We start from the raw sequence: 11,126 nt of genomic DNA, 5'->3' as shown, positions 1-11,126 counted from the left end.
TATATAAAACCCAACGGAAACTGGCGCCTGTTTTAGGTTTAAAGTTTTCCACAAATTAATGCTTTCTACAGTTTCCAGATGGGTAGCAAACCGACCCGTTCCACAGAGCAGATGTTTCATCACCGTTGGTCTCATTCTGCTTTTTGTAGAACAATGAGATGTGCCGGACACCTTTGGGCTTTCCCACATGATTCACTGCATGTGTCACCGTTCCACTCTGGGGGTTACAGTCAACGTGGATTGAATCATTACTATAAGCCTTTAAACAGGGGGAGGAGGGGGGATGGATGTGTGAATTTAATAATGGTGGGAGGCGTTGGATGCAACACCCGGTGTTGGTGCTTCCAGCAAATTCATGCACTGAGATGCTCAGAGGATTAAGAGGCGAAGACGAGTTTTGGCCGAACATGGTGACTGTTTTTCAACCCGTTCATCACTCTTTTTTTCTCTCCTCTCTTTTGTTGTTTGTTTGTTTTTTTTTTGTTTTTTTTTTCCAGAAGTACAGGGTTGACATGCCTGGCTCCAACAGTGCCTTCATCCCTACAATCAATGCAATCACAACCAGCCAAGACCTGCAGTGGATGGTGCAGCCGACCGTCATCACCTCCATGTCCAACCCGTACTCCCGCTCCCACCCGTATGGACATCACCTGACCAACGGGCCGAGCCTGCTGCCGCACAACACACTGGCCCGGCCCGGGGTCATCCGCTCCACCGGCGACCTCAGACGGCGCAAGAGGGAGGAACAGGTGAGTTAGTCTGAGAGTTTTACATCACAACCACCCCGCCTGTTGATCCAACAGCTTGTGTAACGTGTCTTCTTCTTCTCTTCTGCGCGCAGCTGACCCCGGAGGAAGAGGAGAAGCGGAGGGTGAGACGGGAGAGGAACAAGCTGGCCGCAGCCAAATGTAGAAACCGCAGGCGGGAGCTGACGGAGATGCTGCAGGGGGTGAGCATCACGTCCAGCTGATCCGTGCACACAGGTTATTTGCGAAGACGTGCGATCCAGTCGTTCTGACGAGAGCCTGAACTCCACTCCTGCTTTTTGCAACCTCGCCGGACTGGTTTGACTCTTTAAGTGCTGGCTCTGACTGAAGAGATGACAGGCGTTGAAAAGCTTTTTGTCTCGGGCGGCTGCAGACAGAGGTTGGGCTGTCTCGTAGGCAGACAGTAACGGCATCTAAATGGACTAATTAGTGGAATTAAAGAGAGGCTGAGCTTGTCAGACCATTAAGGAGGAAGACAACCTGGAGTAGTGGATCTGGACGTAGGCAAAATTGTAAACGCCGCACACCAAAAATCAAAAAGACCATCACACTGGATTTTTTTTTTTTTTTTTTTTTACTGATCCAAAAGTAGAAGCTTTCCAGTGAAATTAAGCCACAGTGTTTACTTTAAGACTCACGTCAGACCTCATGAATGACTTCCTGATACCTTTGCCCATGAGTCAAAGTTCTCAGACAGCATGTCGGCTTTATCGCTGCCGGTCTGACGTCCTGCAGTAATTTCCTCCTCTCTTTTTCTTTTGATTTGACACGTCTGTGTACAATGACCAAAGGAGATGGCATCCCCTAGAGACACAAGCAACACACAGTCATTAGGCGACGCTCAAATTCAGACACTCGGCTTGCAGGTTGCATGGCGTTGGTCCCGAGGTCTCCTGACAAAAATCAACAGAAACAGAAGCGGATGAACACTGCCCTCTTTTGGTGTTTTAGGAAATGACAGAAACCTTCTGGAGGCTCTGCCGAGCGAATGAATAGACTTGGTACAGATTAATGATCGTTTTGTTTCCAAATCTCTGAACAAAAGACAGTCTGCTGTGTGCTGCGTGTTACTCCCTTCGCTCTCAGGAATTTCTGTATGGTCACTGTCAGATTCAGACAGAAACAACTGCAGAAATTCTGCTTAGAAATCGACTGTGGCTCATTGCAGAAGCGAGTGAAACAACTCAAAAGAAGATACAAAAACAAAAAAAAGAAAGGGAGAACAAATATGACAGGTCCATAAAATTCCCCAAAGAAATGCAACATTAGAAAAATCTAAGAAAATAGTAAGTCAAACAACTGAATACTACCAAAATAAAAATGGTCTTGTGATAAAAATGGAAATGAAAAGAATGAAACATAAATGTTTTTAGTATCTTAATAAATAAATGGCTGAATGGAAGAACATTAAATGTAAGAAAAAAAAACATACAAGTAAATAAAAAATATATAAAAAAATAAAAACAGAACATCAGTAATAGAAAAAATTATATGGAAAGGGAAAAATTTTAAATATAAACCAAACACAAAATCAGAAGTAAATGTACTGATTAGCAATACATAATTATGTTTTCATAAAATATGTGGAAAGATAAATAAATAAATATCAATGTAGGAAAAATATAGGAATAAATATGTAAATAAATAGAATGGAAACTGGAAAACAGCAATAAAACATGCGGGTGGAATATTTTGAAAATGTAATCCAAAAAATATTCATATAGAAATATAAAGAGCAATTTTAAAAAAAATATGTGCATCAGTAAATGAAAAGATAAATGACATTATAACAAACAAATAATGGCAATTATGTAGTAGATCAGAAGAGGAACAAAATATATTACAATGGAAAACAATTGCAACTAGGAATTTTGAATGAAAAATAAAACTAATAATTTCACAATAAAAACCCCCAATGTAAGTTATGTTATTTGAATATATTATCATATATTTATAAATATTAACTACATTAAAATCATTACAATGTAATATTCTTATATTATAATATAATAATAATGTCATATATTAGCAATAATGATAAAGATGTAGAGATATTACTTGATTTTCAACACATAAGGATTTATAAGTTTAACAGTTTGTCTAAAAATCTATTTCTGACCTTTATTTTGTATTTCCTTCAAAGTTTGTCCATAGTTTCTCAGACCTGTCGTGTTCTTGCCGCTGCCCTAACATCCCAGCTGATGTTGTCCTTCCTCTGAACAGGAGACCGAGAAGCTGGAGGAGGAGAAGGCCGACCTGCAGAAGGAGATCGAGAGCCTGCAGAAGGAGAAAGACAAGCTAGAGTTCATGCTGGTCGCCCACAACCCCGTGTGCAAGCTGCCCGTCGACGAGCGCCATCAGCAGTCCGGCCACCACCAGCACCAGCAGCAGCAGCAGCAGTGCAACCCGCTGCAGCTCACCATGCGCCCCAGCCTGAACCCTCGTGCACAGATGAACCAGGTGGTGGTGAAGCAGGAGCCCGAGGACATAGAGGACGTGGTGGGCAAGCCCCAGCGCTCCGTCATCAAGCCCATCTGCCTGGGAGGCGGCGGCATCAGTGGCGGGATGTACTGCCCGGACGGAGACAGCCTCAATACGCCGGTGGTGGTGGCGTCCACCCCGGCAGCCACGCCAAACGCCCAAAACCTCATATTCACCTATCCCAACATGATGGAGCCCGAGAGCCCCTCGCCCTCTTCCGAGTCCTGCTCCAAAGCCCACCGGCGCAGCAGCAGCAGCGGCGACCAATCCTCCGACTCCCTCAACTCACCCACGCTCCTGGCACTCTGAGTCAGCCGGGGCGGGGCGCCGAGGCCCAGCTGGGAAACAAACACTGTGGTTGAAAACAACGAGGACAGACTGCCCCTCCATCCCGAGACCCTCTGGCTCTCGCTAAAGCACATTGAAAAAGTCCAGACCAAGCTGACCGTGTGAGCCGGCTCCCCCTCCTGATGGGAGGCAAGGGAGGTTGGGGAGGGGGAGACCCGCAAGGGCTACGCCGCGTTTCTTCTTCTTCTTCTTCTCCTTCTTCTTCAGCGTGAACGTTTTTGTATCCCTCAACGTGTGTGCAATCATCCGCCATCCCTTCAGCATTTCAACTGCAGAGTGTTGATTTGTTTACTGACATTTACGATGAAAAAAAGAAAAAACACAACCATCCAGAGAGCGACTTGTTAATATATTTTTCTGAAAACACCTAAAAAGCCATGCGGTCGACGCTTGCACTCTGCCGATCAATCTGTAACAAATCACCAAGCGAGGTCAGCATTCTGCTGGGATTTCTGCAGAGAGGCTAAGACTCTCATTTTATTTTTATTTTTTTTTATTTTTTCCTCTCAGACTCTTATGACTCAATTCAGGACAGAGTGCACACTTTGTCATGTTATTTCCATCTCTCTCTGTGTATTTATGACCTGTGCTGGTGGAATTTTCTTGTCCTCTCCTTTAAATCTGCAAGGTGACCTGAGGGTGACCTCCTCAGCATTACAGAGAATTTGAGCCATCCAGCTCCTCAATACTTTCTCTTTTTTTGCCATAGTGGCTTGAATTTGCAGTAGTATTGTGTGCTTTTTTTTTTTATTATTTCTTCCTTGGTGATTCTGTACCTGAACCCTGTTTTTTTTTGTTTGTTTGTTTGTTTTGTTTAGTTTTTTTTGGACAGTGTATGTGATTTACATTGATGTCAGGGATTATCTCTCATGTGTTTTAGTAGAACCCCCGTCGTTCGTGACGAGTGACTGTGGCAGAGGTGGTACTTTCAACAAAAAAAAAAAAAACAAAACAAAAAAAAAAGGTTTCATTTAATTGTTGTGAGTCGTTTTTTGCTCCGACATTAAAAACAAAAAAAACAAACAAAAAAAAAAAGTCTGAACAAAACCCTCCTCCGCTTCGTTCTCTAAATAAACATCCTTTTGTTCCGCCGCTGCCTTCTCAGGGGCCGCTCGGGTTTCAAAAAGCCAAATCTGCTTTTTCTCGGCACGTGTAAATCCTGTGTTGCATCGGTCCTCGTCTAAAATAGAAGGAGGGATTTTTTTTGGTCAAACTTGAACAAAAGCCACGGTGGTCCAGATTGTCGCCAGCTGCCAAATGATGTCAACCCTGTTTATATATATAAATATGTATAGGCTATATGGTGTTTGTAAAGCAGTCACTTTTAGTACAACAAAGATGTTTAAACCCAACTTGGACAGGCTGGTTTCTGGGTGCAGGAGGTACTTTTAGACGACGAGGAATAGGATGAAGAAGACTCTCTACAGCTGGTCTGACGTGAAAGAGCGAACACTTTGAAGAACTTCTTGTTCATCATTTTGTATATGTTAAAGGGGAAGTGAGCTCGGGCTATCATGCACTGACAGAACAGCGATATTTACCATATATTTAGTTTACTTGAAACATTCCATATGAATTTAACGCGACAGGGTTTGAACCCAAACACCCCTTTTCTTTTTCTAAAGACAAGAATTTGAGATGATTCCCGGATGCAGAAAACTACATTTTAAAGCCAATCCAAGCTGCTGCTACTCGTTTAGAAAGAACTCGTCAGCTGTTTTTTGATGTAATTTTAATTTGACTGGCTGTTTTCAATCAACGGGGGGGGGTCTTTAATTTGGCTGGACAGCACAAAGGGACAGATCTGAGAACCAAAACCCTCTAAATGTCTGTATGTCGGAGCGTTCTGGAGCCCCCCTCTCCACACACATAGGAAAGCCATTGACTGTAGATGTTCTACTGTACATGTCATCTGCTGTCTGTCGCCTGTTGAACTACAATTTCTTCTTCTTCTTCTTTTTTGTTTTCCCAAATGCTTTAACTGTTCAAAATGATTCAAAATGAATAAAAACAGCAATATGTATAGCAGTGTTTGTTAATTTAAAAGAGTAATAATAAAATAATTTTCATCTTGGAAAATGTCTGTTTTCATGCTTTCGTTCAGGTCGCCGAATGTCGAGATTTGACTTAGGTCCATTACTTTTGCTAATTATGGCAATAATACAAATACATATGAGGCACAAAATAAAGTCAAAGCTTTCCTCAGCACTTCTACTTTTTTTTTTACCCATCTCTGAGGAATACAAACTATATATATTTTTGACTTTAATATTGAGCAAAAAATAAAATGCATGAAATCGAAAATATAAAATGCAATATAAAATGTAGCAAGTAGACAGAAATTAACTTATTTTATACATGTAGAAGAAAAAGGTGTATTTCAGCTTGGATTGGTTTTGTATGTGCAAAACAACAGTGTAGAGGCTTTCAATGGTAAAAGACTCAAAATAATCCTGGAGTGTTACAATAGATGTTCCTGTATCCTGAATAAGCATTAGCAATTCCATAACTCCTTTTAAATTACAGACACCTTCAGGTAATACAATTGTCTATAGTAATAAAAGGGAACAGAGAAAGTATTTTTCATGAATAACTACTTAAAAGAAAATATCAGAATGTCATCAGCATATACCGTGATACAGCAGCTGTCGCAAATATGCATGAAAATAAAAAGTAAAAAAGTCCCAGACATTTTTTGCTCAGACAGTGAATTTATTTGGAAATAACATTTGTCCACATGTGGCTGTGAGCTAAACGGTGTTAAGCCAGGAATATCTATTTCTCCTGAAAATCAACAGGTGATGTAATTTGGCTGATGCCTCAGCAATAAATGATGCAAAAAATAATCCAAGAGTGAGGAAAGATAATAAGTTATGATGTACTGAAGAACAATAAAAAACACACCCCTCCACCTCCATGTTTCTAAAATACAGATATTTTCAAACACTCATATTGTCATAAGTGTGATTAAACACAGAAAACCATTTTCAAGAACTCAAATTACATTTTTTAAGTCATGACTCAAACTGCTGTAGGATTCTCAGTAAACAGATAACATACAATGTCACAATATCATCAACATAGATGTTTATATATTATCTGTTATAGGTTTGCAGCTGTGTGGCTTAGATGAAGACATCAGGTACATGAAGCTGAAAATCTGCCCCAAGAGAGTACATATTAAAATAAATATTTCTCCACATCTCGCTGTGAACTACATTGCATCAACATGACAAAGAAATAATGACATATACAAATTTTGACATAAAGACAAAATTATCTTCACATTTTCAAAATTATAAGAGTAGCTTTAAACTATTTCAAAGAAATATAAAAAATATCCATGCAAAAATGTTTCAGTATGAAAATACTAGTTATGCCTAACTACAGTGTTTCACGTAAAACCTTGATCTTTTTTGTTAAACTGTGGAAAATCTAGTTCAACCAGACACAACTAAACATAGTCTGTTTTGGAGAAAAACATGAAAGGCGCATCAGAAAAAGTTCAGTCACTGTTTTCAAGTTGATCACAGTTTTTTTCAGGGCCGACAAACGTTAACCAGCAGAACTAATTCTGCCTAAAAGTTTATTATGCGTGGAATGTATTACTAGAAGTTCAAGACCTTGGACGCCAATAAAGGCTGAAAAGATCAGTTTTTGTATTTTTCATAAATTCACTGATGACACACATTTTAAATTTTAGAATTGAATTTAAGTTTGTACTTTTAGTAAAATAGCCACAATATCATTTTATCATGATATTTCTGGCATAAAGATGAGTTTTTGTATTTTTATAAATTCAATGATGACAAATAAGCATATTTTAAATTTTACAAGGGAATGTAAGTTTGAATTTTCAGACAAAATAGCCACGACTTGTTCTTCTGATAATGGATTCTTTCTAACTTTCTATTTCTGATTATTCATACTAAACGTTTGGATAAAAATTAACCACCCATGAGTGAGCAGGATCATTTTCCATACAAGACTTTTGTCAAAAGGGTTCAGCTTTGTTTTTTGTTTCCGTTTCCTGCTAATAAGAATTTTAGTAAAAAGGCTGTGGCTTCTTCTGTGTGCAATGGTAAACATCTTAGCGTTTGCTGCCCTCAAGTGGAACTGTTGTGGAATTACAACACAAAGAAGAAGGCTTGGCTTTAATAACCTGAACTACAGGATCACTGCGCTGCATCATTGCTCAGACATGCACGCTTATAATGTTTGTTTTCACTATGAATCAGAAAATCTTTCACCTGCAACACAAAAGAAATTTTCTATTATACAGAAATGAAGAGAGCTTGGTGTGACATTAGTGAGACTATTAAGGTTGTTTCAGACAGAGTTTCATGACGTTAGCTGGGATTTAATATACTTTGTAAACAGAAACCCAGATTAACCACGAGAATTAAGGTATCCCGACTCTGATGGAATTTAAAAAGTTGAGTTTTTAGGCGTGGTCCTGTTGGGTCAGGTAGTCAAATCAAAGTTTAAAAGTGGATTCTTGAATTTGACTGTACCACTTGTACCTTCACAATATTTCCTGGACTTACTTGGTTCTTTCCAACAACTTACAGATTCCTTTCCAGAGACTTTGCGTTCTAAAAACGGACAGAAAACCGTCAAAAACTTCCATTGAACTATCCTGAAATGCACACACTACCTACTCCATTATAAGGTGGTTTTAAAGTATTTTTGTTTGTTCTAAAACCTAAGATTAGATATAAATTTGTAGCTCTTTAATTTAAGTCTAAAACACAATTTACACAGTACATAGGTTTTATGGCTCTAAATACGTAAGTAGGGCAAAAACATCTTTTTAGATTGAGCGTTGGTCACATCACACATAACTGAATAATTACATATATTTGCATTTGTTTATTTGTCATGAAAGAAAATCCTACCATAAGTGGCTTAGACTCTGGAGGAAAGCGGAGTATCATCTGTGAAAAGGAAGGCAGTATCTTTGAGGATGCCATTCCTTTTACATCTTCAACTGGTTTAATCAGCAATAAAATTGCAATTTTGCAAACTTGATCCTGTTATAGCTATTTTTACATACATCTCTACTGGTGGATGTGCTCTGCTGCTTTTATTTGCCCTGCATGTATTCTTCAGCAAGAAGGGATTAATCAGTTTTTGTACAGGCAGAACGTCTGTGTTAGGACCTTCTCGATTCTGAGATGGCTGCTGTCCTGCTGACGGTGACTTTCATGCAGAAAAGCAGTGAAATAAAATCAAAGTGAGGCACCGTGTGATTTAAAGTGTGAAGACGTGTCACAGGAGGGTGAACTAGATGTCTCTGAGTGCTGATTTAAATATTTATCTGTGCTGAAACCTCAGACTAAGTACTGACAGCTGCACTAAATGCTCTCAGCTGCCACTGAAACAGATTTGGATACAGATCAGTACACTCGCTCCAACAGTGAAGTTGGGAAAGAATTGTGTGAACGAATGCTCTAAAATTCTAATAAATATTTATGTGAATTCATTTATTCAAGGTGTTCTACCTCAAACTATATCGTCTCTGCCTCTGATGAAGCTTGGAAAACTTGTTGAAGATGTTAGTAATAGGAAGAGCAACAATAAGCAGCCCACAGACGATGCACAGGGTTCCTATCAGCCTCCCAGCTACTGTAACTGGGATTGTGTCACCGTAGCCCACAGTGGTCATGCTGATTGTGGCCCACCACCAGCCGACAGGGATGGTCTGCAGCTGTGACTCTTTGGACTCTCTCTCTACGAAGTATATAAGAGCAGAAAAGAGAGAAACCCCCAAAGATAAGAAGAGCAGCAGCTGTCCCATCTCCCTGGAGCTGTGCCTCAGTGTGGAGCCGAGAGAGCGGAGTCCAGCTGAGTGACGGGCCAACTTCAAAACACGAAACACTCGGGTCAGCCTCAAGATTTGCACCACTTTGCCAACATTCTCCAGCTCTTTACTCCCGTCTTTCTTTGTGTTATCACAGATTAAAGTCACATAGAAAGGGAGGATGGACAAAAAGTCAATGATGTTCAAAGCGCTGCTCAAGAACTTCTTGGCTGAAGGAGCAACAACCAAACGAAGAATAAACTCTGCCGAGAACAGAAGGATGCAGATGTTTTCCAGCAGGACTAGCAGTGGGTTTTCTATGCGCTTTTCATCAGAGTCCCCCTGATGAAAGTCTGGCATGCTGTTCAAGCACATGGAAACGATGGAAACAACCACTGCACTCATAGACAACACAGCCAACACTTTGGCTGAGGTGGAGTAACTGGGATTCTCAAGTCGAATCCAGATATTCCTGCGAACATTTGCACACCAGGATCCTTCAAACTCTTCCAGTTCGTCCTCTAAAGCTGAAAGATTCTCCGCTGAGGAGCCTGAGCTTTGGCGGTGCTGATCATCATCCCTCTGATCCAAACATATCTTCTGCATCAGCTCCTGAAATCTGTTGCTGCAACACAATTCCAGGTGGTGCTCCTTGATTCCCCAGTACTCGAGCTCCTGGAAAAATGAGACCACGCACAACCCGTCAACCAGGTGGAGCTTCCCTGTGAGGTAGAAGTTATGGAGGGAGCAGAAAAAAATTGGGCTGCGGTCAAAATAGAACTCGTTTTCAGAGGAGCTGAAGTCGTCACAGAGCTCCAAAATGGCTGCTCTGGAGGTGCAGCGCAGGAGGCGGGCGAGGCGGGTCTGTGGCATTCTCCTCAGGACAGAGTGAGCCATGCGCTGCCTGAATCCTCCAACATTGATGTTAATGAAGCAATCATCAGCTTGGTGAACGACTGTGCCGTATACCATGATGAAGCACCTGCTGCTGTCAGACTCCTTCCTGTTTAGAGCACCTGCAGACCAGAACACAGGTTTCATGTTGAATGTCAAGTATGCACCATGTCTAAATAAAATACAGAATACAAGCCGGTAAAGCAGTCATTTCTACTGAAATAATGGCAGAGACTGATAGCATGTTTTAAAAGGAGATTCTAGACAAAAAATGATCAGTGGTATCACTAACACTTATAAGAACAAACATCTGTTACAAAGAGGCAGCATAAAGTCACCTGACCTTGTGTTGTCGAGTGGCTCTGCTCAGTCCGGACTGCAGGAGCATTTGAGCGTACAGCAGACTGAAAACTCTGCACAGCTTCTCCCAGGCTGGGACAAGCTCTCTTAAGATGTTTAAACTTTCATGTGTGATGCATGGACAGGCCATGGCGCTGCAGCTCGTGTGAGATCTCCAAGGATTTTAATATGCTTTGATGTTGGGCACTGAAATTCTTCCAGAACCGTAAATGTTTAAATGATATTTATGCAACGGCAGAAGGATAAACAAATCTGCTCTGGTCTTTTTTTGAGGAAATATTGTTTAGAGTTTATTTCCATACCAGCTAAATTTCACAAACCACAGATAAAGCTGGATTTTTGAGAATACTGTGTGTTCTAGTGCGTCATTGGGATGAGCAAAGTCTGAGTTTTTACTCCTGGATCTAAAACCCTTGTTTCAAATCTTAGAAAAACAACAGAATGAGACAAAAAAAAAAAGAAATTAAAATTGC

At 40.6% G+C, this 11,126-nt stretch overlaps 2 protein-coding genes and 1 long non-coding RNA gene across 3 annotated transcripts in view; 1 reads left to right on the top strand and 2 right to left on the bottom strand.

Moving 5' to 3' along the window:
* The window catches only part of fosl2 (FOS like 2, AP-1 transcription factor subunit), a 7,392-nt gene extending 2,761 nt beyond the window's left edge, over positions 1-4,631 (top strand). The window contains exons 2-4 of the mRNA XM_017302610.1: positions 498-749; positions 842-949; positions 2,991-4,631. Coding sequence (XP_017158099.1) covers positions 498-749; positions 842-949; positions 2,991-3,557 — 927 coding nt within the window. The 3' untranslated portion in view covers positions 3,558-4,631. The remainder of the gene's footprint in view (positions 1-497; positions 750-841; positions 950-2,990) is intronic.
* Positions 1,323-2,983, bottom strand: LOC108165848 (uncharacterized). The gene is made up of 2 exons (XR_001776175.1): positions 2,887-2,983; positions 1,323-1,571 (listed from the first exon to the last, which is right to left on the bottom strand). It is a non-coding gene; the product is annotated as an uncharacterized LOC108165848 (long non-coding RNA).
* A 2,384-nt stretch (positions 4,632-7,015) lies between the features above and the next one.
* Positions 7,016-11,117, bottom strand: LOC103458679 (potassium voltage-gated channel subfamily S member 3-like). Its single transcript, XM_008399668.2, has one exon. The coding sequence runs from the start codon at positions 10,438-10,440 to the stop codon at positions 9,097-9,099; it is 1,344 nt and encodes a 447-aa protein (XP_008397890.1). The 5' UTR covers positions 10,441-11,117; the 3' UTR covers positions 7,016-9,096.
* Positions 11,118-11,126: the final 9 nt, after the last annotated feature.

This window comes from Poecilia reticulata, linkage group LG22 (assembly GCF_000633615.1).
Source record: "Poecilia reticulata strain Guanapo linkage group LG22, Guppy_female_1.0+MT, whole genome shotgun sequence".
In the NCBI taxonomy this organism is placed as follows: domain Eukaryota; kingdom Metazoa; phylum Chordata; class Actinopteri; order Cyprinodontiformes; family Poeciliidae; genus Poecilia; species Poecilia reticulata.
The sequence above is the reverse complement of the archived record's forward strand: the minus strand, read 5'-3'. Positions and strand labels throughout refer to the sequence as shown.